The sequence below is a fragment of the Phocoena phocoena genome, chromosome 14 (genome assembly GCF_963924675.1).
Source record: "Phocoena phocoena chromosome 14, mPhoPho1.1, whole genome shotgun sequence".
NCBI classification, from domain to species: Eukaryota; Metazoa; Chordata; class Mammalia; order Artiodactyla; family Phocoenidae; genus Phocoena; species Phocoena phocoena.
The window spans coordinates 29259856-29287827 of NC_089232.1; the positions used below are offsets into that span (position 1 = coordinate 29259856).

The 27972-nt window shown below is 41.9% G+C and overlaps 1 protein-coding gene across 4 annotated transcripts in view; it reads left to right on the top strand.

Moving 5' to 3' along the window:
- The window catches only part of EXOC6B (exocyst complex component 6B), a 715924-nt gene extending 688334 nt beyond the window's left edge, over window positions 1-27590 (top strand). For 2 of the 4 annotated variants that reach the window (XM_065891362.1, XM_065891364.1), the window contains 3 exons: window positions 23195-23307; window positions 24402-24413; window positions 27464-27590. In XM_065891362.1, coding sequence (XP_065747434.1) covers window positions 23195-23307; window positions 24402-24413; window positions 27464-27590 — 252 coding nt within the window. The remainder of the gene's footprint in view (window positions 1-23194; window positions 23308-24401; window positions 24414-27463) is intronic. The other 2 variants (XM_065891363.1, XM_065891365.1) reach the window with 1 other exon arrangement.
- Window positions 27591-27972: the final 382 nt, after the last annotated feature.

A 27972-nucleotide genomic window follows, 5' to 3' on the forward strand; every position in this document is an offset into this window, starting at 1 on the left:
ATTTGAATTAATGCTACCACCCATAGCCACAGCCGTATTACTAAAACGCGGGGGCTACAGCATACTACGAATTACAGCGATACTCAACCCCCTGACAGAATTCGTAGCATACCCTTTTCTTATGCTTTCCTTATGAGGAATAATCGTAACCAGTTCAATCTGTCTACGCCAGACAGACCTAAAATCACTTATCGCATATTTTTCTGTCAGCTACATAGCACTTGTGATTACAGCTATTCTCATCCAGACTCCTTGAAGTACGTAGGAGCCACCGCTTTAACAATCACCCGTGGCCTCACATCATCTGTATTATTCTGCCTAGCAAACTCACACTACGAGCGAGTCCATAGCCAAACTATAATCTTAGCCCGAGACCTACAAACTCTCCTCCCACTAATAGCCACTCGATGACTACTGGCAAACCTGACAAACTTAGCCTTACCCCCAACTATTAATCTAATCAGAGAACTGTTCGTAGTTATATCAACCTTCTCATGATCAAATCTTACCATTATCTTAATAGGAACTGACATTGTAATTACAGCCCTATATTCTTTTTTTTAACATATTTATTGGAGTGTAATTGCATTACAATGTTGTGTTAGTTTCTGCTGTATAACAAAGTGAATCAGCTATACATATACATATGTTCCCATATCTCCTCCCTCTTGCGTTTCCTTCCCACCCTCCCTATCCCACCCTCCCTATCCCACCCCTCTAGGTGGTCACAAAGCACCGAGCTGATCTCCTTGTGCTATGCGGCTGCTTCCCACTAGCTATCTATTTTACGTTTGGTAGTGCATATATGTCCATGCCACTCTCTCACTTTGTCCCAGCTTACCCTTCCCCCTCCCCGTATCCTCAAGTCCACTCTCTAGTAGGTCTGCATCTTTATTCCCGTCTTGCCCCTAGGTTCTTTATGACCTCTTTTTTTTTTTAGATTCCATATACATGTATTAGCATACGGTATTTGTTTTTCTCTTTCTGACTTACTTCACTCTGTATGACAGACTCTAGGTCCACCCACCTCACTACAAATAACTCAATTTCATTTCTTTTTATGGCTGAGTAATATTCCATTGTATATATGTGCCACATCTGCTTTATCCATTCATCTGTCGATGGACACTTAGGTTGCTTCCATATCCTGGCTATTGTAAATAGTTCAGCCCTATATTCTATATATATACTAATTCCGACACAACTCAGTAAATACACACACCATATTAATAATATTACACCCTCTTGCACATGAGAAAATGCCCTTATAACCCTCCACATTCTACCCCTCCTACTCTTGTCACTAAATCCCAAAATCATCCTAGGCCCCCTGTATTGTAAATATAGTTTAAAAAAAAAAAAAACACTAGATTGTGAATCTAGTAACAGAAGACTGAGACTTCTTATTTACCAAGAAAGTATTGCAAGAACTGCTAATTCATGCCCCCATGCCTAACAGTATGGCTTTTTCAGGCTTTTAAAGGATAATGGTTATCCATTGGTCTTAGGAGCCCCAAAATTAGTGCAACTCCAAGTAAAAGTAATAAACCTATTTTCCTCTTTTGCTCTGGTCACACTGCTTATACTAATCATCCCAATTATAATAACTAACACAGATTTCTACAAAAGCAACAAATATCCAACATATGTAAAAAATACTGTCTCATGTGCTTTTATTACCAGCCTAGTTCCAACAATAATATTCTGCCACACAGGCCAAGAAATAATTATTTCAAACTGACATTCAGTCACTGTCCAAACCCTTAAATTAACACTTAGCTTCAAAATAGATTACTTCTCAATAATATTCGTACCAGTAGCATTATCTGTTACATGGCCCATTATGGAGTTCTCAATATGATACCTACACTTAGACCCTCACATTAATCGGTTCTTCAAGTACCTACTCCTCTGCCTCACCACCATGCTAATCCTTGTTACTCCCAATAACCTCTTCCAACTTTTTATTGGTTGGGAGGGGGTTGGAATTATATTCTTCCTGCTTATTGGGTGGTGATATGGGCGAGCAGACACAAACACAGCTGCTCTCCAAGCAATCCTACATAACCGCATTGGGGGTATCAGGTTCATTATATCAATAGCATGATTCCTGTTTAACTCAAACATAGGAGACCTGCAACAGATTTTTATACTCGACCTAAATCCCTCAAACCCTCCCCGTTATAGGACTCATACTAGCGGAAGCCAGAAAATCAGCCCAATTTGGACTTTACCCTTGACTCCCCTCAGCAATAGAGGGCCCCACCCCTGTATCAGCCCTGCTCCACTCAAGCACAATGGTTGTGGCAGGAGTCTTCCTACTTATTCGATTTTACCCTTTAACAGAAAACAACAAACTTATTCAAGAAATAGTGCTGTGCTTAGGAGCCCTTACCACCCTATTCACACCTGTATGCGCTCTCACCCAAAATGACATTAAAAAAAGTGTTGCTTTCTCCACTTCAAGCCGATTAGGCCGGATAATGGTAACAATCGGCATCAACCAGCCCTATCTAGCATTCTTACACATCTGCACACATGCTTTTTTTTAAGGCCACACTATTCATATGATCTGGATCCATTATTCACAGCCTGAACGACAAACAAGATATTCGAAAAATAGGAGGCCTATTCAAGGCTATATATACCTTTCACCACAATAGCCCTTAATATCAGGTGTCTGGCATTGACAGGAATGCCTTTCCTCACCGGCTTGTAGTCTAAAGACTTGATCGTTAACGCCTGAGCCCTGTTAATAACTCTAATTGCCACCTCCCTCACAGCTGTCTATAGTACCCGAATTGTCTTCTTCACACTATTAGGACAACCTCACTTCTCTCCCCTAACCTCTATCAATGAAAACAACCCCCTCTTAATTAACGCCATCAAACGCCTACTCATTGGAAGTGTCTTTGCCGGATTCATTATCTCCAACAACATCCCCCCAACCACAGTCCCCCTAATAACCATACCCTTACATCTAGAACTAACGGCATCCTAGGCTTCATATTGGCACTCAACATTAACCTGAACACAAAAAACTTGAAATTTATCTACCCCTCAAATACCCTTACATTCTCTAGTCTCTTAGGATATTTCCCCACCATCATGCCTCGCCTACCTCCTCACCTAAACCTATCAATGAGCCAAAAATCGGCATCCTCCCTTTTGGACTTAATCCGACTAGAAAACATTTTACCAAAAACCACATCCCTTATTCAGCTGAAGTTCCCCAAACTAATCTCAAGCAAAGAAGTCCTTATCAGACTGTACTTCCTGTCATTCCTTGCTACTCTCACCTTTAGCACGCTTTCATTTAATTACCAGGAGTAATCATAATAACCACACCGCCAATAAATAGCGACCAGCCAGTAACAATCACCAACCAGCTACCGTAGCTGTATAACAGCGTATTAGATACTGAACAGCTATGAGACAATAGTCCTACACGCACCCTTCTCCCCACCTCAGTTTAAGAAACAGAACATTGGGCTTCCCTGGCGGCGCAGTGGTTGAGAGTCCGCCTGCCGATGCAGGGGACACGGGTTCATGCCCCGGTCCGGGAAGATCCCACATGCCGCGGAGCGGCTGGGCCCGTGAGCCATGGCCGCTGAGCCTGCGCGTCTGGAGCCTGTGCTCCGCAACGGGAGAGGCCACAACAGTGAGAGGCCCGCGTACCGCAAAAGAAAAAGAAAAAAAGAAACAGAACATTATTATTACCTTTGGAAGTCGGCTTGTGTGTATGCCCATGTGCACGTACATACTCATGTTACTATCATTACTGTTTCAAGGCACAATATGTACTTAAGCTAAGTAAAATCCATTGCTCACAATAGTGGATGCAAATCGTGTTTTAAATAGCCTTTTTATAATTTCAAGTTTGGAGGACTACTTTATCAAATCTAATTAGTCATCATTGTTTTTACTTTGTAATGTGGATGACAAAGAGCTTGCACGTGATATGGAGACTCGTAAGTTCTGCCATTTTCTTAATGTTTGCTCATACTTACATTGTTAATATTGTCTTTAATTCATGGTGTCTTTGCAGGGGTATTTTTATTTTATTTATTTATTTTTTAAATTGGAGTATAAGTGCTTTAATTGCAGGGGTATTTTTAAACCACTTATTTATTTTGGCCAGAGAGGGAGGGAGGGTAGTTTAGTTAAAACTCAGTAGTATAGTCCCTAGTCCGCTCACCTAGCAACCTTTAACAAATCACAATATCCCAGAAGGAAACTGGCCCACAGCTCCCACCTCCTTCTACCACATCTATGGCAGCAGCTCCGTCCCAAACTGACACCTGCCTGCCTCCCCGCTTCCCCACCCCAACAAGGGGCAACTCAGTCAGCCCAGGGCAGAGGTCTCCCATCCTCCCCTTGAACATGTATGTACAGTATGGTTATTATCACCCTGCAGCAGGATAGATGCTGTCATCAATGAGAAATGGCCTTATAGGACCGTCTCTGACACAATGGAATGCTTGGTGTTCGATTTTTTAAATTTTGGAAATCTTCCCTCAGACACCAACTGATGACAGTGGGAGAGCCTTAAGCCTCCCTATTTTTCTTTTTCTCTTTACCAGAGTAGTCTCAGAGGTGAAAAGTTTAGATAGCAAACCTATAAACCCACATTTATGAGGCAAATAAATATTTTTCAGAGCGACATCTCCTTTCAGGCAGAGCTGCCGATTTGCAATTGGTCTCTGATAAAGAGCTGAATGAAGCTTCCACCCGCCTGGCAGCTGGGCTGGAGGGAAATCAGGGATCAGCACAGCCACTGCTTACCCTTTGCTTGCCTGTACTCAGCCAGGGGGAGAAAGAGGAGGAGGGCAGAGCTTTCTGGGAGGCCCCAGTGCCAGCTTATGGAGTGGCCATTGTTGCAAAACTCAGGTATAAGGCAGATCCCTTTAACCTATAGAGACCCAGAGAAACTTGGAACCTCTCCCCACCCCAGCTTCATAGCCTGTGAAATATCCAAAGGCCTCTTTCAAATTTCTGTGAATCCCTAGACCTCCAGTCTTCTTGTTTCCTGGGCTCCCCTTTACACGGTGTAGTTTTTCAGCTTTCTAAGTGTGAAACTCAGCCTTTCTGAGTTCAGAGGGGAAAAAAAATCATTCACCCAAGCAATTAAGAACACAGTAGATTTACCTAAAGAATGGGATTCAGGGCATGGATTTTTAGGGATTTATATCACATACTACACAGCAAACAGCTTTGAAAAAGTCACTTATCAGGACTTCCGTGGTGGCGCAGTGGTTAAGAATCCACCTGCCAATGCAGGGGACACGGGTTCGAGCCCTGGTCCAGGGAGATCCCACATGCCACGGAGCAACAAAGCCCGTATACCACAACTACTGAGCCTGCACTCTAGAGCCCACAAGCCACAACTGCTGAGCCCACGTACCACAACTCCTGAAGCCCGCATGCCTAGAGCTCGTGCTCCGCAACAAGAGAAGCCACCACAATGAAAAGCCTGTGCACTGCAACAAACAGTAGCCCCCGCTCGCTGCAACTAGAGAAAGCCCGCGCACAGCAACAAAGACCCAATGCAGCCAAAAATAAATAAATAAATAAATTTATTTTTACTTATCAGACATCCCAGATCTCCAAAGATGTTTGGGGCCATAATAGCAATAGGAATTCCCTTCTTAACCCTTCTCATACATGTTAGTTAAGTCTCCTCTCTTTGGATTAGCTCCCTGCCTCTCAAGAACCAGAGTAACAAATTCCATCCCCCTTCTCTACCATATGTCTTGGCACCTTGGGGATCTTACAGAGCAAGATATTTCCCCCAAACAGGTTTCTCTATCCTAAAAGAATTCCGATGCCCGATGTTAAGATAATGAAGTTTTTGCCATCTCATTATAATCAGAATGGTCTCCTTGAAACCATTTTCTTTCCTTCTTTTCTTTAATTTAGTGGCTATTAGATATTTTACATCTGAGAGAATTTCAGACCACACTGCCCTCCCTGGCCTGGATCTAGAAGCAAACTTTTTCTGTAAAGGACTAGATAGTGAATATTTTAGGTTTTTCAGGCTATAATGGTCTCTGTCACAACTACTTAACTCAGCTGTTATAGCACATAAACAGTCAGAGACGATACGTCAACCAATGAGTGTGGCTGTGTTCCAGTACTTTATTTACAAAAACAAGTGGTGGCTGTAGTTTTCCTGCCCATGATCTAGAAGAAAGCACATAGCAGCTTTGATGAAAACAAGTGGAGAAGCCTCCAGGCTAAAATTCAATCTCCTTAGCTTGTTAGCATATGAGGCCATTTATCATTTGCTTCATTCGTACTGCTTATTCTTAAGGCAGTCCCCACCTACCTGACTCAAGCTTAGATGCCCTTCTTCTGAACTTTCTTTGCACCTTGTTAGAGTACATCTCAGAGTGCTCACATCACTGTTATTTACTAGACTGAGTTCCTCAAGACTAGAGATGTCTTATTCATCCTTTCATGTGCCTAGAAGAATGCCTGATACATTGTTGGTACTCAGTTTGTGTTTGTTAAAATAATTGCTGCTTTCTCTTTCCTGTGTTTGCCTAGATTTCTGTGTCAGGAAGTGCTCCTGAGGATACGTGGGAGGCAGACAGATGGTCTTCTCTGAATGAGAGTGACCCAGCACCAGGGACAAGGCGTTGGGGGAAACTTGGGCAATAAACACAAATGAGTCATTAGTCAAGTCCATGCCTTTTGGTGGACTTCCCACAATTGTCCTCTTGATCTGTCCTCAGCTATTGATAGGAGCTGTTATGTTTCCATATCCGAATGAGAAAAACAGATTTGGTGACTTATCTGGGGTCACGCTGTCAGTCAGGGGACCCCCAGCCTGAGGGTCTTTTTGCTGTGCTAAACTGCCTCTTAAAAGGCACCTGTGCATTAGTGTTTATGAAAAATACTTTAAAATGATGCGATTGGTTTCATCCTGTCAAAGACTGGGAGTGGACCAAAAAAAAAATCTCCTGGCTTAGTGTTCTGCATGTTTACTGTTCTCTTAAGTAAGTAAGTAGACTATGCTTTATATGGTAGCTGTGTTCTGAAGAGGTAGCATATTTAGAATTTTGTCATTTAGATTATATGTTAAGTATTCCAGAGGAGCATGTTATTTGAAATCGTTCTGCCGTCTAACCTGTTTAACATGAAGATTTCTTCTGGAATGTATATAAAGTGCAAGTTCAGATTTCCGTAAATCAAGTCTACTTCAAGGACATACCTACTTTGGGAACACAGTTCTCTACAGGACTCAGTGTGCCTGTTCAAAAGGAAACGTGTAAAGAAAATCACCCCTGGGGGAAAGAGGTATGGCTCTCGTCAGTGTGTCTTTGTGTCTGTCTGTGTGTACCTTCGCTCCTATGGTCCTTTGCTTCCCATGGAATCTTTAAGGGGTGGCTCTCCCTAACATGAGGTAGGCCCCATGCTGCCCGCTAGGAGCCAGCCCAGATGACTCCTTGAAGCCAAACATCTGCTGAATTCCCATTCACTAGTCATAGGATCTTCCCCTGGGACCTTAGTACCAAATATCCAGGGCTGGGTTCCCACTTATCTGTCATAGCTATTATCACTCCTGTTTGATGTTTCCTTCTTCCTCAGACAACCTTCCTTCTAGTGCTGGTCAGAAGGACCCTAGGTTTGGTCTATTTGGAAAGTTTGTTGCGAGAAACACAGATTATAAGTCCTTCCCACCATCTATCCAATGTTGTTCCTATAACATTGTCAGTTTACCTACTTTAATTCTATGTAACATGTTTTTACTGACTACCTGCTAGTAATCTAGCCCTATGCTGGCCCATGCTGTAGAGTAGTCGAAGGAGAAAACATGATCCCCATCCTTGGGAAGCTCCCAGTCTACATGGGTGATGAGGCTCACATCTCAGGAATTAGCGGTAAAGGCGAGAATATATGAAACAATTCTCCTCACCAAAATTAGGCATGATATGAACTGCTTTGGTAACAAATACTAGTCTAGTAGTGGGAACAAGCTGGGCATTCTTCACCAGTCTTTTCATTTTTACTTTCTGAGTTCTGTGGGTAATCCTTTCTGCCTGTGAGAACACAGGGGCACCCTCAGGTTCATTTGCTTGCATATTAATCTATAATTCTCCTTTACCTGTGAACAACTCATCTATTTGAAATCACTTCTACATCTTCTGTTGGAGAAATATGTATGTTGATATGCATGAACAAGGATCAACGAGTCCTACTTTATCTTAGTATCTCATTTCGAAGGTATTTCCTAGAAGTTTGCAATTGTTCTGCTATTCTAATGCTATCTGCACTCTGTCCAGTTAACTCACTCTCTGGTCTTGGACTAGTTTTCACTTTGACTCATTTGGATTTTGCTAGTCTTTCTTAGCTACCATTGCAAAAAAGAAAGTCTGTTCAGAAGTTTGACCTAGCCTTAGGCAAGTACCTTACCCAAAGGCTGAATCAATGAAGATTTTGAAAAATAAACAGCTATGGTGTCTTGGGGAATGTAAACCATCAAGCCATCTCTACCGCTTGTCTACTTTGTGATTTTCAGCACTTTGCTCGTCCTTTCTGGGTCTTTGTCCTTCCCTCTCCCCCACCCGCATGAAATCAGAATTGTAATTTGAGTCCTATTAAGCCGTGAGCATGTTCTGAAATAACAGAAATATATTAGAGACAGCTTTAGAACTGCCAAAGCCCTAGTTAGAAGTCATATACATAAAAGTCATGAGGAGGCAAAAAAAAAAAAAAAAGAAAACAGATATTCCATCATAGTAGATTGTTTAGTATAACCTGATTCAAATGTCTTTCCTTGTCCTATCCTTTCCTACTTGTACACATTTTTGTATAATAACCAATAATCACATAATTTACAGTTTTTATTAACCTATGTAGTTTATAAGATGTCACATCAACTACTACATGAGTTTAATTCTCCTGTTCCAATAAATATCATAAACAAATAACTCTGTGTTTGAGGTCAAAGCATCATTAATGATTGGTTGAATTTGCTTTTGATTGAAGTAGCCATAGCATTTATCAGTATGTTCTACTCTGAAAATATCTAACACTCCTCTTCCACCAGTTAAATGATAAAATGCCCCCAAACATAATGTGTGATGTGTCCCTTGAAAATGACTTATCTAGTTTACAAAAACCACATGTATATGAGTAAATCAAGAATATGATCATTAATAAGGAATTAGCATCTTTTGGAGTGAGTTCTAGGATGACGGTTAAGTGAAAAAAGTAGAAGTGCAAAAGAGTATCTATTGCATGCTACCCTTCAGGTGAGAAAGAAGAGGATATAAGAAAATTCACATGTATCTTCTCATTTGTACAAAAGAAGTAAAAGAAGGATAAACCAGAACCCTGCGAAGGGTCGATAGGAAAGATGTAGAAAGAAATGGGGAGAATAGAACAGCTTAGCTGGGATGAGGAGGGAACGATACTTCTGAGCATACTTTATTTATTTATTTTTGCGGTACACGGGCCTCTCATTGTTGTGGCCTCTCCCGTTGCGGAGCACAGGCTCTGGACGCGCAGGCTCAGCGGCCATGGCTCACAGGCCTAGCTGTTCCACAGCACGTGGGATCTTCCCGGACCAGGGCATGAACCCACATCCACTGCATCGGCAGGTGGACTCTTAGCCACTGCACCACCAGGGAAGCCCCCTGAGTATACTTTTTTATGTAGCTCTGACTCATTCCCCAAAATAAATGATTTAAACCAACCAGTATGTGGTGGGGTGGGGGTCCAAATTGAATACAAGCAGTGAAAAATCTAAATTATGAAAGGATAGCATAATCACACTGAAAGGAGTGAGGAAGAAAAGAACTAAACTAAGTAATTTAAAAACCAGTATTCTGACTGACATAAAGAATCCTAAAGATGCTACCAGAAACCTACTAGAGCTAATCAATGAATTTGGTAAAATAGCAGGATACAAAATTAATGCACAGAAATCTCTTGCATTCCTATACAATAATGATGAAAAATCTGAAAGAGAAATTAAGGAGACACTCCCATTTACCATTGCAACAAAAAGAATAAAATACCTAGAAATAAACCTCCCTAGGGGGACAAAAGACCTGTATGCAGAAAACTGTGAGACATTGATGAAAGAAATTAAAGATGATGAGATGGGTTCAAGATGATGAAGTAGAAGGACGTGTGCTCACTCCCTCTTGCGAGAGCACCAGAATCACAACTAACTGCTGACCAACCATTGACAGGAAGACACTGGAACTCACCAAAAAAGGTACCCCACATCCAAAGACAAAGGAGAAGCCACAATGAGATGGTAGGAGGGGTGCAATCACAATAAAATCGAATCCCGTAACTGCTGGGTGGGTGACTCACAAACTGGAGAACACTTATACCACAGAAATCCACCCACTGGAGTGAAGGTTCTGAGCCCCATGTCAGGCTTCCCAACGTGGGGGTCTGGCAACGGGAGGAGGAATTCCTAGAGTATCAGACTTTGAAGCCTAGTGGGATTTGCTTGCAGGACTTCGACAGGACTGGGGGAAACAGAGACTCCACTCTTGGAGGGCGCACACAAAGTAGTGTGCACATCAGGACCCAGAGGAAGGAACAGTGACCCCATAGGAGACTGAACCAGACCTACCTGCTACTGTTGGAGGGTCTTCTGCAGAGGTGGGGGATGGCTGTGGCTCACCGTGAGGACAAGGGCACTGGCAGCAGAAGTTCTGGGAAGTACTCCTTGGTGTGAGCCCTCCCAGAGTCTGACAATAGCCCCACCAAAGAACCAGGTAGGCTCCAGTGTTGGGTTGCCTCAGGCCAAACAACCAACAGGGAGAGAACCCATCCCCACCCATCAGCAGACAAGCACATTAAAGTATTACTGAGCTCTGCCCACCAGAGCAACACCCAGCTCTACCCACCACCAGTCCCTCCCATCAGGAAACTTGCACAAGCCTCTTAGATAGCCTCATCCACCAGAGGGCAGACAGCAGAAGCAAGAAGAACTACAATCCTGCAGCCTGTGGAACAAAAACCACATTCACAGAAAGATAGACAAGATGAAAAGGCAGAGGGCTATGTACCAGCTGAAGGAACAAGATAAAACCCCAGAAAAACAACTAAATTAAGTGGAGATAGGCAACCTTCCAGAAAAAGAATTCAGAATAATGATAGTGAAGATGATCCAGGACCTTGGAAAAAGAATGGAGGCAAAGATCGAGAAGATGCAAGAAATCTTTAACAAAGACCTAGAACAATTAAAGAACAAACACCTAGCAGAATTAAAGAACAAACAAACTGAGATGAACAATACAATAACTGAAATGAAAAATACACTAGAAGGAATCAATAGCAGAATAACTGAGGCAGAAGAATGGATAAGTGACCTGGAAGACAGAATGGTGGAATTCACTGCCACGGAACAGAATAAAGAAAAAAGAATGAAAAGAAATGAACACAGCCTAAGAGACCTCTGGGACAACATTAAACACAACAACATTCGCATTATAGGGGTCCCAGAAGGAGAAGAGAGAGAGAAAAGACCCGAGAAATTATTTGAAGAGATTATAAGTCGAAAATTTCCCTAACATAGGAAGGGAAACAGCCACCCAAGTCCAGGAAGTGCAGAGAGTCCCAGGCAGGATAAACCCAAGGAGAAACACACTGAGACACATAGTAATCAAACTGACAAAAATTAAAGACAAAAAAAAATTATTGAAAGCAACAAGGGAAAAATGACAAATAATATACAAGGGAACTCCTATAAGGTTAACAGCTGATTTCTCAGCAGAAACACTACAAGTCAGAAGGGAGTGGCATGATATATTTAAAACGATGAAAGGGAAGAACCTACAACTAAGATTACTCTACCCGGCACGGATCTCATTCAGATTCGATGGAGAAATCAAAAGCTTTACAGACAATCAAAAGCTAAGAGAATTCAGCACCACCAAACCACGTCTATAACAAATGCTAAAAGAAGTACTCTAAGTGGGAAACACAAGAGGAGAAAAGGACCTACGAAAACAAATTCATAACAATTAAGAAAATGGTAATAGGAACATACATATGGATAATTACCTTAAACGTGAATGGATTAAATACTCCAACCAAAAGACACAGGCTCCCTGAATGGATACAAAACAAGACCCATATATATGCTGTCTACAAGAGACCCACTTCAGACCTAGGGACACATACAGACTGAAAGTGAGGGGATAGAAAAAGATATTCCATGCAAATGGAAATCAAAAGAAAGCTGGAGTAGCAATACTCATATCAGATAAAATAGACTTTAAAATAAGAATGTTACAAGAGGCAAGTAAGGACACTACAAAATGATCAAGGGATCAATCCAAGAAGAAGATATAACAATTATAAATATATATGGACCCAACGTAGGAGCACCTCAATACATAAGGCAACTGCTAACAGCTATAAAAAAGGAAATTGACAGTAACACAGTAATAGTGGGGGACTCTAACACCTCACTTACACCAATGGGAAGATCATCCAAAATGAAAATAAGGAAACACAAGCTTTAAATGACACGTTAAACAAGATGGACTTAATTGCTATTTATAGGACATTCCATCCAAAACCAGCAGATTACACTTTCTTCTCAAGTGCACACAGAACATTCTCCAAGATAGATCACATCTTGTGTCACCAATCAATCATCATTAAATTTAAGAAAATTGAAATCATATCATGCATCTTTTCTGACCACAACGCTATGAGATTAGAGATCAATTACAGGGGAAAAAAATGTAAAAAACACAAACACATGGAGGCTAAACAATATGGTACTGAATAACCAAGAGATCACTGAAGAAATCAAAGAGGAAATCAAGAAATACCTAGAGACAAATTACAACAAAAACACAATGATCCAAAACCTATGGGATGCAGCAAAAGCAGTTCTAAGAGGGAAGTTTATAGCAACACAAGCCTACTTGAAGAAACAAGAAAAATCTCAAATAAACAATCTAAACTTACACATAAAGGAACTAGAGAAAGAAGAACAAAACACAAAGTTAGTAGAAGAAAAGAAATCATAAAGATCAGAGCAGAAATAAATGAAATAGAAACAAAGAAAACAATGGCAAAGATCAGTAAAACTAAAAGCTAGTTCTTTGAGAAGATAAAATTGATAAACACTTAGACTCATCATGAAAAAGAGGGAGAGGACTCAAATCAATGAAATTAGAAATGAAAAAGGAGAAGTTACAACAGACACCGCAGAAATACAGAGCATCCTAAGAGACTACTACAAGCAACTCTATGCCAATAAAATGGACAACCTGGAAGAAATGGAGAAATTCTTAGAAAGGTATAACCTTCCAAGACTGGACCAGGAAGAAATAGAAAATATGAACAAACCAATCACAAGTAATGAAATTGAAACTGTGATTAAAAATCTTCCAACAAAAAAAAGTCCAGGACCAGATGGCTTCACAGGTGAATTCTGTCAAACGTTTAGAGAAGAGCTAAGACCCATCCTTCTCAAACTCTTCCAAAAAATTGCAGAGGAAGGGACACTCCCAAACTCATTCTATGAGGCTACCATCACCCTGATACCAAAACCAGACAAAGATACTACAAAAAAAGAAAATTACAGACCAATATCACTGATGAGTATAGATGGAAAAATCCTCAACATAATACTAGAAAACAGAATCCAACAACACATTAAAAGGATCATACACCATGATCAAGTGGGATTTATCCCAGGTATGCAAGGATTCTTCAATATACACAAATCAATCAATGTGATACACCATATTAACAAATTGAAGAATAAAAACCATATGATTGTCTCAATAAATGAAGAAAAAGCTTTTGACAAAATTCAACACCAATGTATGAAAACACTCTCCAGAAAGTGGGCATAGAGTGAACCTACCTCAACATAATAGAGGCCGTATACGACAAACCCACAGCCAACATCATTCTCAATGGTGAAAAACTGAAAGCATTTCCTCTAAGATCAGGAAGAAGACAAGGATGTCCACTCTCACCACTATTATTCAACATAGATTTGGAAGTCCTAGCCACAGCATTCAGAGAAGAAAAAGAAATAAAGGAATACAAATTGGAAAAGAAGAAGTAAAACTGTCACTGTTTGCAGATAACCTCTCTATACTCTATGTAGAGAATCCTAAAGATGCCTCCAGAAAACTACTAGAGCTAATCAATGAATTTGGTAAAGAAGCAGTATACAAATTTAATGCACAGAAATCTCTTGCATTCCTATACACTAATGATGAAAAACCTGAAAGAGAAATTAAGGAAACACTGCCATTTACCACTGCAACAGAAAGAATAAAATACCTAGGAATAGGGGCTTCCCTGGTGGCGCAGTGGTTGAGAGTCCGCCTGCCGATGCAGGGGACACGGGTTCGTGCCCCGGTCTGGGAAGATCCCACATGCCGCGGAGCGGCTGGGCCCGTGAGCCATGGCCGCTGAGCCTGCGCGTCCGGAGCCTGTCCTCCGCAACGGGAGAGGCCACAACAGTGAGAGGCCCGCGTAACGCATAAAAAAAAAAAAAAAAAAAAAAAAAAAAAAAAAAAAAAAAAATACCTAGGAATAAACCTACCTAAGGAGACAAAAGACCTGTATGCAGAAAACTATGAGATGCTGATGAAAGAAATTAAAGATGATACCAAGAGATGGAGAGATATACCATGTTCTTGGATTGGAAGAATCAATACTGTGAAAATGACTATACAACCCAAAGCAATCTACAGATTCAATGCAATCCCTATCAAATGACCAATGGCATTTTTTACAGAACTACAACAAAAAATCTTAAAATTTGTATGGGGACCCTAAAGATCCCAAATAGCCAAAGCAGTCTTGAGGGAAAAAAATGGAGCTGGAGGAATCAGACTCCCTGACTTCAGACTATACTACAAAGCTACAGTAATCAAGACAGTATGGTACTGGCCCCAAAACAGAAATATAGATCAATGAAACAGGATAGAAAGCCCAGAGATAAACCCATGCACCTGTGGTCAACTCATACATGACAAAGTAGGCAAGGGTATACAATGGAGAAAAGACAGTCTCTTCAATAACTGGTGATGAGAAAACTGGACAGCTACATGTAAAAGAATGAAACTAGAACCCTCCCTAACACCATACACAAAAATAGACTCAAAATGAATTAGACACTTAAATGGAAGACCAGGCACTATAAAACTCTCAGAGGAAAACATAGGCAGAACACTCTTTGACATAAATCACAGCAGGATCCTTTTCGATCCACCTCCTAGAGTAATGGAAATAAAAACAAAAATAAACAAATGGGACCTAATGAAACTTAAAAGCTTTTGCAAAGCAAAGGAAACCACAAACAAGATGAAAAGACAAACTTTAGAATGGGAGAAAATATTTGCGAACGAATCAGTGGACAAAGGATTAATCTCCAAAATATATAAAGGTCATGCAGCTCAATATCAAAAAAACAGACAACCCAATCAAGAAATGGGCAGAAGACCTAAATAGACATTTTTTCAAAGAAGATATACAGATGGTCAAGAAGCACATGTAAAGCTGCTGAGCATCACTGATCATTAGAGAAATGCAACTCAAAACTACAGTGAGGTATCAGCTCACACTGGTCAGAATGGGCATAATCAGAAAATCTACAAACAACAAATGCTGGAGAGGGTGTGGAGAAAAGGGAACCCTCTTGCACTGTTGGTGGGAATGTAAATTGATACAGCCACTATGGAGAACAGTATGGAGGTTCCTCAAAAAACTAACAATGGAGCTGCCATACAACCCAGCAATCCCACTACTGGGCATATACCCAGAGAAAACCATAATTCAAAAACAGTCATGTACCACAATGCAGCTCTATTTCCAATAGCCAGGACATGGAAGCAACCTAAGTGTCCATCAACAGATGAATGGATAAAGAAGATGTGACACATATATACAATGGAATATTACTCAGCCATAAAAAGAAACAAAATTGAATTATTTGTAGTGAGGTGGATGGACCTAGAGACTGGCATACAGAGTGAAGTAAGTCAGAAAGAGAAAAACAAATACTGTATGCTAACACATATATATGGAATCTTAAAGAAAAAAATTGTTCTGAAGATCCTGGGGGCAGGACAGAAATATAGACCCAGACATAGAGAATGGACTTGAGGACACGGAGAGGGGGAAGTGGAATGAAGTGAGAGAGTGGTATGGACATATATACACTACCAAATGTAAAATAGATAGCTAGTGGGAAGCAGCTACATAGCGCAGGGAGATCAGCTCAGTGCTTTGTGTCCACCTAGAGGGGTGGGATAGGGACGGTGGGAGGGAAACGCCAGAGCGAGGAGATATGGGGATATATGTATATGTGTAGCTGATTCACTTTGTTATACAGCAGAAACTAACACACCATTGTAAAGTAAGTGTACTCCAATAAAGGTATTAATTAATTACTTAATTTTAAAAATTAAAAAATTTAAAACCAGTATTCTGACTGGCGATTTTAAGGCTAAAGACAAAAAAGAACTGTATGAAAATACTATACTCTAGTTAGTAAACTTGTTTTTCTCACATGGGTATGGATTAGCTATTCTGAAACTACTTTATACTGCACTAGGACTGAACCAATAAGTAAAATATAATGAGAGCCAGGTTTCTCATTATCAGAGAAAGAAGTGATAAATAAGGAAAGAGGGAAGGAGAGAATGAATCCTCTGGTGTTTGACTGGAATCATAGACATCAAATATGAACTCATGATTTTAAAATATAGTCACAAAAGATATAGATGTGTTAATAAACATACATATATTTCTTAGCTCTGTCCACTGAGAGGGCCTAGAGGCAATAGCACCTCAATAGAACTGAGCATGCTAAGTGCTCAGATCTTGGTTTCTAAAAACCATTCCCCAAAACAAGGAACTAGATAGAGCTCCTTGGAGAAGTAACTGGTTCCAAAGCAAGGGCAGGGAAAGTGCAAGATGAGCTTGGAACATTTTATAGTGCCAGCAAGTAAGGGATTGTTCAAGAAAGGATAGGGACAGGTGGAAAATACACAGGAGAGCCAGTCTGAAGGCGCCCCTAATGGCCAAAGCCAGAATAAGTTGAACAGTAACATGAATAATGATTGTATTAGATTATAACCCACGAAATAAAATAAATATCTGTGAGGTCATGCTGATATAAATAATTGGACAAATAAATAAATGGAGGGAAAGGGACAGCACTTTTCCTCACAGGAGAATTCCATTTAATAACTACATATATTAAAATTATTAATATTATCAATATTAATAATAAATATTGTTGTAGGCAGGATCCACCAATGGATGTTAAAGGTAGTGGACGAAAGTTTGAGGAGAAACAGGATATTTGCATAGTATTAAAGTATATCTCCCGTAAGAAATGTATTAATTATTTACAAAGGTAAATGTAATAACTTTGCAGTAGAGAAACTCACCGCCTTAACCAAATGATCAATAATGAGATATGTATGTGGGCATCATATATACCTGATATGATGCGCTGAGAAGGGGGCAGTATCACTCCTTTTCTACAGTATTTTTGCAAAAAAAAAAAAAAAAAATGCATAACCTCAATCCAGAGTTTCTTAACCTCAACACTATTGACATTTGGGGCTGGTAATTCTTTGTTGTGGGGCTGTCTTGAGCACTGTAGGATGTTTAGCAGCATTCCTGGCTTCTACTGACTCGATGCCAGGAGCATCACCACCACTGCCATCACCCAGCATTGTTACAACCCAAAATGTCTCAGACATTGTCAGATGTCCCATGGGAGGCCAGATCTCCCCTAGTTGAGAACTACTGCCTCAATCTAACCATAAACAAATATTGGGCAGACCCAAATTAAGGGACATTCTGCAAAATAAATGACTGGGGACTTCTACAGCGGTCCAGTGGTTAAGACTCCGCACTTCCACTGCAGGGAACACAGGTTTGATCCCTGGTCGGAGAACTAAGATCCTGCATGCTGTGTGGCACAGCCAAAAAAAAAAAAAAATTAAATGACTGAAAGTAAAGTGTAAGTATCAAGGTCTTGAAAAATAAGAATGAGGAACTATAACACATTGGAAGAGTCTCAGGAGGCATGATGATTAAATGAAATGTGGGATACTGGATTGGATCAGAAAAAGGACATTAGTAGAAAATCTGGTGAAAATGGAATGAAATCATAGTTTAGTTAATAGTATTGTACCAATGTTGATTTCTTGGTTCTGATCATCGTAATATAATATGTGAACATTAGAGAAGCTGGGTGGAGGGTATAGAGGAACTGTCTAAACTATTTTTGCAACCTGTATGTAAGTCTAAAATTATTTCAAAATAATAACCATTAAACACTAAATCATGTTATATAGTCTTTGTGATGCCAAAGGGAACGTCTCATTGTGGTGCTAGTATTTGAGTTATCTTCTATTTCTGACAAGTATGAATGGCTTCCCATTTGTGAAAATGATGTAAAGTATTGTTTACAAAATTTTTATGACCAAAATATGAATCAATACAAAAATGTTAAGTTAATAATAACACGTGTGGCATGAGGATGTGGTAAAAACTGCAAAAGTGATACTCAATGAAGTTTGAGGAATAGTGATCTTAAGTTCAGTCTCCCACCTTTGATGCTCCTCTTTTTTCTTCTCCATCCACCACCTACTTACAAACATCAAGAAGTAAGATGCCTTAAAATGCATATATAGTATGCTACTTTCTGTGACAGAAAAAGGAGGGAATAAGAAAGCATACGTGTATCTGCATAGCTTTACAAATAGAAACATAGGAAGGACAAATCCAAAAACAATGGAGTTGGGTACCTATAAGGCATGGTAGGAATTGGGGTGAAAGGGATACAACAAAGGAAAGAGTGACACTTTTCTGAGTTAACATTTTTGTATTGTTTTGACTTTTGGAAGCATGTTAATGTCCTACATATGTAAAAAATTAAGAAGGATGGGAGGGAGGAGCCTAAAACTAAAAGCAAATGGAAACAAATGAACCCAGTTGTATTTAGATGAATAACCATAACCAAACTGAAGGGAAAATTTAAAAAGGACTAATCCAAGTGGCTTATGAGCATAGGCTTTGATTATACACACTCAAGTTGGGAGAGGAAATTGCAAACAAATCTCAAACTCTTTTTAGCAGGCTCTTTTTTTTTTTTTTTTGTAGTGGTATATACAAACAATTCTGAACTGATTTTAGATATATTATAGGATTAAACAAATTAGTGAATGAGATGATGTCGTTGAGAGCCAGGATTCTCACTGTGGAAGAAAGCACATGCATATATGGGATAGAGGAAGGCAAAAAAGAACTCTGTGAGAATGATTACAATTGGAGGTATTGGTGTAAACTCATGATCTCTAAAATGTGTGTGCATACATGCTTATATAAGTACACATGTATGTGTATATGTGTGCGTGTGTGTATGTGGATTATATGCATATATTTCCTAGCTCTGTGCGCTGAGAGGGCTTAACTCCCCATAGATTGTCCCCAAGTAGCAATGAGCACACCTAGCACCCAAATCTTGATCTCTAATAACCTTCCCACTAAAAGAAACCAGGACTGTTCAGAGAAATGGCTGATTTCAGAGCTGGGCATGGTAGATACCAGATGAACCTGCAACACCTTATTATGACAGAAAGTAAGGAAGTCCTGGAAAAAAAAATCATGGGGGCATGTCACAAGGACACAGGCTGTAGCTTGACAGATCTCCCGCTTGCCAAACCTGGGACAATTTGAGCATCAAAGTAATTAGGTATAGTAATGAATATAAACCATTGAAAAAATGGAAACCCATGAATCCATACCAATAATAAAATAGATAAATTAATGGGGGAGAAGGAGAGAGCGCTTGCTTATGGTAGAGTGCTGAGTGACAACTGATAAATATGGAGGGAAGACCAAAGCGAAGAAGAATCCTCGATAGATGCTAAACCTAAGGGGAGATTTTAACCAGGAGCAGTATATTCACATGGTCTTAAATTGTCTCCTCAATTGCTTCCTAGTTGCAAAAGAAAATATAATACCTAGACGGTGGAGAAATCAGACAACGTCTTGACTGGGTGATCCAAATCAATATCACCAATGAGAGACAAATGAACACTGTATATTGTATACCTCCAGATGTGATGCCCTGAGGAGGACATAACATCACATGTAATATTCCGGCCCGAAATGCATGTCTTATATCTTATTATAAGCATTAGATAAACCAAAACTAAGGGGGGAAAAAGGAGACAGGGAACTTTTGAAGAGTTGACATCCTTCAAAAATGTCAATATCATATAAGAAAGAGACAGACTGTGGAAACAGTCCAGATTAAGTAGGCTCAGTAGATAACTAAATGTAATACCTAATCCTAAATAAACAAAAATGCTATGCAGGATTTTATTGGGTCGATTTATAAAATTAGGGTATGGACAGTATCAATATTAAATTTATTAAAGTTAAAAACCATACTGTGATTATGTATGAGAATAGCCCTAATTCTTAGGAACACTGAAATATTTGGGGATAAAGGGTCATGATATATGTAATTTACTCTCAAGAGACTCCAAAAAGAGATACTGTGTGTGCAAAGAAAGAGAGAGAGAACACAAATGATGGAGTGTATGGGGTAAAATGTTGACAGTGGATGGATCTGGGAGGAGGGTATATGGTGCTCCTTATACTACATCTATTCTTAGAACTTTCTGATAAATTGAAAATTATTTCCAAATGAAAAATTTTAAAAATAAAAAAGAATGTGATCGTTAGTGATGACTGAATGTTCTGCATCCTTGAGAGAGACTTTATTGAGATTTAACAAGGCCATTGCATGCAGAGAACTAGGCTGAGAGGGCCTGGTTCACCTTTGAAAGTCATAGTCTAGAGACCAAAGTGCTGTATTGATAAACAGGCCTGCCAGTTTTCTTGTTCTCTTATTCTAACACTGTTTCTAAGGAATCCAGTAGAACTGCACCCCAAGGCAGTTAACTTAGTTAAGTCCCACCCAGATTCTAGTATGTGTCCATCTGTCTCAGAGGAGGCCATCAGACCTAGGTACAGGCCACTGAAAAGAACTGTAGAAAGCAGCACAGACGCAGAGTGTGAGCTACAGGCTCATACTGGTTGAGCTTAATAGAGTTTGTGTAGCTTCCATGCCTGGAGTGGGATAAATTAGGTAGCTTGTCATCCCAGAGCTCTTAGTCTCAGCACTGGCATTGAGAGACTTCAGCAAGAATTTAAAAATAGAAAACTTAGAGCTGAGTAATGAACTGCCCTCCACACCCCACTGGTGATTTACTCAGGCTTCATCAGCCCCAAAAGACATGGTGTTCTTTTCAGTAAATCAGAAAATACTGATACCATTAATTCCATCACTGAAATTAGGAATTCGATAGTAGAGAAGGTAGTTTTATTAAATGCATATATATGTCCACATCTGAAAAGTAATACCTGAAATAGCTTTAAGAAATCATGTTTTCATGTTTTTCCAATTAAACTTATTTGTTTTTCTTTCACCTTTCTTTTGTTAGCTCCCTAGCATGCAAACAGTAAAAGTTTTTTTTAATTTTCTGAGAAAAAAATTTAATTAAGAAAATGCTATCTTTTTCATAGTTTTTGCCTTGGGATTTGGAGGAAAAGCGTAATCATATTTGTAGACGACCTTTAGAACAAGGGACACTCCAAGTGTCTGTCATGCTCCCTAGGAGAAACTGTCTTGACGGGTCTTTGGACACTATAGGATAGAAATACTAAGATTAGAATAGGAAGTCAAGGAAATATTTCTTCTAAAGCAGAGCTCTGCAAGGCCTGGGGACAGCAAAAGGAAGTGGTAGAAGCCCTTTTACTTGCCAACTAACATAGGCGTGACCTAAAAGAGACCTGAGAGGGCCTTTTGGGGCCGTGCTGACCCAGGCCAACCAACGTGTCTGTCTCTCTCCCCCTCTCCTCTCATCTTTAGCATCCCTTTCTTGGCTGAGGGTGTAGGGGCTTTTCTCTGTTTTAGCAAAATTTGGGGGACTGCAGCCAATTCCCATCCTGTCTGAGGAAGTTCATAACAGCCATTCTAAGAGAGTGGATAGAAGAGGAAGCTTGGCCAAGTAGGGCAAGGCCCATACTGCCCATTTGCCCAGCTGGGCAGTGAAGACAGACAAGGGAAGAAGGTGTGCCTAAGAGCCCAGGCTCTGCCATTGGATTGACTCTAGGCCTCTCTTTGTTCTGCATGGAGTGATAGCCATCTACAGTCTTCATCAACTGTTATCTCTTGGAAAGGGAGAAGTAAAGAAATGTCTTGAGTCCAAAAGCACTTATATGTATCTCATTGCTAGAAAGCCAGCTCGAAGGCCCTTCTTCTATGTAATGATGTGAGTCTGGAATGGTGACCCCTCTAGAAGTTTATAGAGGGGAGCTAGCACCTTCCCTTTCATCACCCCTACCTTTGAAAGGCACTGATTTCATTTTTCTTTTTTAGCTTTATTCAGTTACAATTTTAAAATATTTATTAGAGTGATACCTGAGGCTAAAGCTGGCTGGGAAAGAAAGCCTTTGACAAAATGTATTTAGTTAACAGGTTTCCATCTGTTCAGCCAGTGTCCACACAGGTGTAATATATTGCCTCATGTAAATATTGCATGGCCCATTTATGCCTTGGTTCAGCGTTTCTGTGTTGTCTGTGTGTCTGGTTTGTTTCTGGCATGTGCATGTGGCTATATCAACGGAATAATTTGGGCAAAGTCAACGCAGCAAGTCATGAAACTCGTACTTGAACCCAGACCTTCCAACCTGAAAGCTCATATAGTTGCATATGTGGTACTGGACACATCCACCTTTATTTGTTCATTGTTGAATTCTGAGCTCCTAGAATGGTGCTTGGCACATGGAAGGCATTTCACAAGTATTTATTAAGCAAATGAGTGATTATTAGGATAGTCTTGTGTTTTGATTCCGTCCAATGTTAGTTTCATTACAGGCCTGCCTCTGAGAGCCGTCTGCTAAGAGCATGTACTCTTAGCAGCATGACAGCCCTTATGGAAGAGACGACTCTGCCTTATAGTGATGACTCATTTATTTTCTTAATTGCGATACAGTCCGTAGCCATTCTTTCTCTTACTATGTTTTAAATTTCATGCTTCAAGTCTACTATAGGTGGTAGTGAAGGATGCTAGGGGGTTCTGAGATCCTGATTTGTCTTATCTGTCTGATGAATTACTGGGGTGGGGGTTTGGATATTTTACAGCTTTTAGATCTCTTCCTCCAGTGGGATTGGTCAACCTACCTTGCTGACTATGGTCAGCCCACCTGCAAGTACCTCCGGGTAAACCCTGTGACAGCTCTGACCCTGCTTGAGAAGTGAGTACCCATCCAGGGGTCTGTGTTGGGGGGTGGGGAAATGGGGATGGCGGGTTGGTATAGAGGATAATTTTCTCTTTGCCAATACCTTGAAAAGACTGCAAAGAGGCCCCATTCTTAAAGTCTCCATAGGTGCTCTCAGCAGTCTCCATCATTGGATTTGGCAAGCCAGTCTTCCTCTTGTGACCTCTTAATTCCTGAGCCTTGACAAGCTAGGGCAAGTATGGGTCAGTTGGGCTCTGACATTACCTCAGAGCTTACCTAGAGATGACGAGAGGAGAAAGGAAGATGCCTTAGTTTGGGGCTCCATTCAGCCTGGTGAACAGAGTGAGCCTGGCCCCAGCCATCTGGAATATGATGATGGATAGAGGACAGCCCCACAGAACAGATGGCTTCTGGCTCCTAGCAGAGAAGCTCCTGAAATTACTGAAGCCTTCACCTGCCCCTCCAAGCCCCGCCCCTGCCAGACTGAGCTTCCCAAGAAAGCTGTGTTGGAGGTGCCTAATTCTTGCCTTAGGCAGTCACTGGCCCGCAGAAGTCCTGCTACAGGGCTGTAGCATCTCTGACGGAGAGATGCTTCCACTGAGATTGAGTTAGCCAGGTCCGGAGCATCTCACTAACCAATAAGTCACCCAGATGCTGGAATCTGCTATTCATTGTAGCCTGGCTCTGGCTTTAGCTTACCTAGTTGAGAGCTGGCAGACCAGAGACTAAGACCCATGTAAAAGGGAAGCTTTTTCTTGTCATCAAACTAGATAACCGCTGGCTTCTTAGCAGCTTCCTAGGAGAGTGCCTTGCATCTCGACAGTGTAGCAAGTCTACGTATATAGCCAGCCAAGCATGTCTCAAATCCTAGCAAGGCAAGGATCAGAGTCCAGGAGGCCAGAGTGGAGCCTTAGACAGAAGCAGAGGCTGAGGTGTACCTTCCTACTGTACAGTATAACAGTGGAGAGAAGGGGAGGGGCAGAGGTGTGTGTTTGGAGCCAAGAAACCAAGAGCCCAGAGTTGACTTTCTCCAGATCAAGACAGAGACTGATGTTTCCATTTTGACTTTGTTTCCCATGGTTCTCTCTCCCAATGACCTTCTTCCCTAGGATATCTAGAGAGTAAGTATATTATTCACTTGGGCCTTTTCCATCGCTTTGAGGCAAGTCCTTCCGGTCTCCTCATTGACACTAGTGACTACACTAATATCCCTACCCTGTGAGTTGTCCCCACCCTGACATACTAATCTACTGAACCAGTCTGGTGCCGACTGGCTGGCCCCCTCCTCTCTCCTTGGTCCTTAGAGTGACCCTCGGCTTACCAGTTCCTTTGGGGCTGGGAGTGGTTACAGGGGTTTTCCCCCATCGGTGCCAGGTGAAGGGTTGTTCCCAGCCAGCTTCCTGGCACACACAATACCCTTGCTAGTCCAGGGCCTAGCCCTGACTAGCCCTGGCAATTCAGCCCTGACACACGGGAGCTCCTCAGCAGTCTCCCCTCCCTCCCAGTGGTGAGGCCCATGGCTTTAAGATCTCCCGTCGAAGACTCTTTATTAGAGGCAAGACCTCATCCCAGAGTTCTCAGTACCCAGCTGAAATGGCTTTTGAGTTGGTACTTAGATGTCCTATTCATTATGTGTCTAAATGGGCTCTAGGATTCCCTTTGGCCCGTTGCCTCTCCACCGTTCTTTACTCCTCTGTTCCCGAGAATCTCTAGATCCAAGAAGTACTGGCTCATCTACTTCCTATGGATCAACAATAGGCTAAAATAATCAGCCTCTCGGGAGCATTCTGGAGGCCTAGCCAGTAATAAAGCCATGTGCTTAGCCCGAGCGATCAGCAGGGTTTAAAACCTCCCTTCCAAACACAACAGGGCCAAAGGCCACCCAGGTCACTAAAATCTGTATTTCCCAGCCTCATAGGAATCAATCCCTTGACCTGACCCATTCCTGCTTTCCCCTTGATACTCTCTCCTTTTCAACCTGACACTTCTTAGCAGGGTGAGACATGGAAAGACCCAAAGACCTGATGAGGACATTTCAGGAAAGAGAAGAGGGCCCTGTTCACTGAGAGGTGGCCATAGCCAAAGTAGATCCAGATCCTAGGCTTACAGAATGCAGTGGGGCGTGGGGAGGGCTCTCCTTTGGTTTTAGAGCGTTCCAGGGTACAAACCAGCATGCCACCATCAGCCCTCAGGGCACTTGAGTTTCTCTTTCAAGTAATCCCAACGGCAGATCTTAATGGCTAAAACATCCTGGCCTCTGGGGCCTAGAGACCACCCTCTTTTTCCCTTTCTCCTCCCTTACTTCTGGAACCTCCCTATGGGAGCTGGAAGCCAGCTCTGGCTGCCTATCTCTGGGCTGCTTTGAGGAGTCATGAAACTAATGATCACATAGGATGTTAAATTAAATGTCTTATAAAGGTAGGAAGTGTTTTTATTCCCTTATTGTTTCTTTCTGTTTTGCTTTGTGTTGGTTTTATTTAGATTTATAGTATATCCAGAAAAGGTAAAGGAGCTGTTCTCTGGGATAAATGATCCTAAATCAAGCCAGTTCCACAAACATAATTGTGCAGTTAATGTTTAAGGGACCAAATACAATAATCATCATAGCCTTGGGGACCTTTGTGCTTTCCTTACAACCTAAACCTCTAAACCTCTGTCATCTCTCCTTCTTCCTCCCATCCAAGCACAGACCTCCACATGTGGGTGGTCGTACCTTATTCACAGTGTCTAAGCATGCTTGATGAGTAATTCCAGGCTGACGGCCCTAAAGCTTAGGTCAGAGAAAGAAGTCTCAATTCGTTCGTGGCTGTCACTGTCAGCCAGAGCCATAAAGCAACGGTGCTCATTAGAACCTCCCTACCATATGGATATAAATGTCCTTATGGGCTCTCTGGCCTTTTGACTGGCCTCTAGTCTGTCCCTCTGCACATGGCCACCCCACAGAAAAAAAAAACATGGGCCAGGATTGGCCAAAGGCCCTGGGAAGTCTGCGTGAGAGCAGTTTACTCCCCAGTGCCAGGTTCCTTCCGTCCCCTCTCCTAGCCTATCTCCGTGCAGGCCAGGGGACTGTGAAGTCAGAGCTGGCCAAGTTCCTGGGGGACGGTGGTGAGGAACCGCCTAGCCTGACCCCAAGGAGAAATGAGTCTGGGCAGTGTCCTTCATTCTCTACCACTAGAACTATCCGTGGGCTGGAGGTCCAGTGTGCAGAGGCTGGGGCCAGAGTTAACAATCACCAACAGATGTCAGGGGCTGTGGGCCCTTTTTGGGGAATAACAGATTCCTGGGATCTGTCACAATGGCTTAGTCGGGCTTGGGGGCTGCTCTGGCGACCTCAGCCTGGCCTTGACTTTCTCCATCCATGCTTCCCAGTTAGGTCTCTCCATCTGGTGGAACTGGTGGCCAGAACTGCCCATGGTTTGTGCTCTAGGAATATTCCGTCCCTGGAGTTTTAGCATGAGCCAGTTAGAAAGTTTTCCAAAGGTCAAGATCTGAAGACATAGCAGCCGTTGAGAACTTAGGGGCTTGTCTTGCCTAAAGCCCCGGTTGGCTCAGTCTTTTGGTGCCTGCTTTCCTCAGCACCATGCCCTCTTACCACCTCACTGCCCCTGGGCCCCTACCCCGAGGCAAAGGAAGAGAGATCAGTCAAGCCCTTGGTTTTGTTAGCGGTAGGATAGACTAACCAGGTAGAGCAGGGTTTGGAAATGCACAGTGGCTTTCAGTTACTCATGTTCTTTTGGAATTGCTAGTTAAGAGCATCGTTCTGCTTTACCTTTCAAATACCAGCTGTAAGGTCCCAGCAGGATTTAGTAGGTTTATGAGGTGATGAGAAGACCTTAGACATTCTCTAAGGTCCTGTTGCCCGTCAGGGCTGCAGCAGGTGCCAGATACCTACAACAGAGGCATACCTGGGCGTAGAAGGGAAGGAAGTAGGTAGGGTGGGTATGGATGAGGAGGCGATTGGCCATGGCCGGCTCTTGACTGTTCTCCAAAGGTGACTGAAGTGGGGAGGCCTTTGGGTGCCAGGAGGGCAGCGTCGTGAATAGTAGCAGGTGAGTACACGCCTGACGGTGGAAGTGTTCTGGACTCTCTCAACTCCAGGTGGTGGTTCAGACACACTGGCCACCATTGCTGCCTCAAACACTTTGCTCTCTTTCTTCCCTTCTCCGTTTAGGATGAAGGACACTAGCCGCAAGAACAACATGTTTGCACAATTTCGGAAAAATGAGCGGGACAAGCAGAAATTGATTGACACTGTGGCCAAGCAACTCCGGGGACTCATCAGCAGCCACCACTCATGAAGGCGGGCCTCAGGCCCACAGAGGCTGCTGGCTGCAGCCCCAGAGTCCGGACCCCAGCACTGGCTGGCCCTGCATTTGTGCATTCTTCTTCAAAGAGAGCAAATGTATTTTTTTAATAACCTATGTACAGTATTCGCATAACCTTTCCCTATAGTGAAAGAGGCACAAGGGTAAGCAAGTCCACGAGCTGTTGCTAGGCTGGGCTTCAGGGGAAGTCACACTACACCGTCTGTATTTTCCTAGAGATGGCGGTGTCATCGGTCCAGTATGATAAACCACCTTTCATCCGTGGCTCTAGAGCTTAGATCTGGGGCTCAGAAACTACACAGACAGAATGGGGACTTGGCACTGGGAGGTAAGGTGAGTAGGCAGAAGGATAATA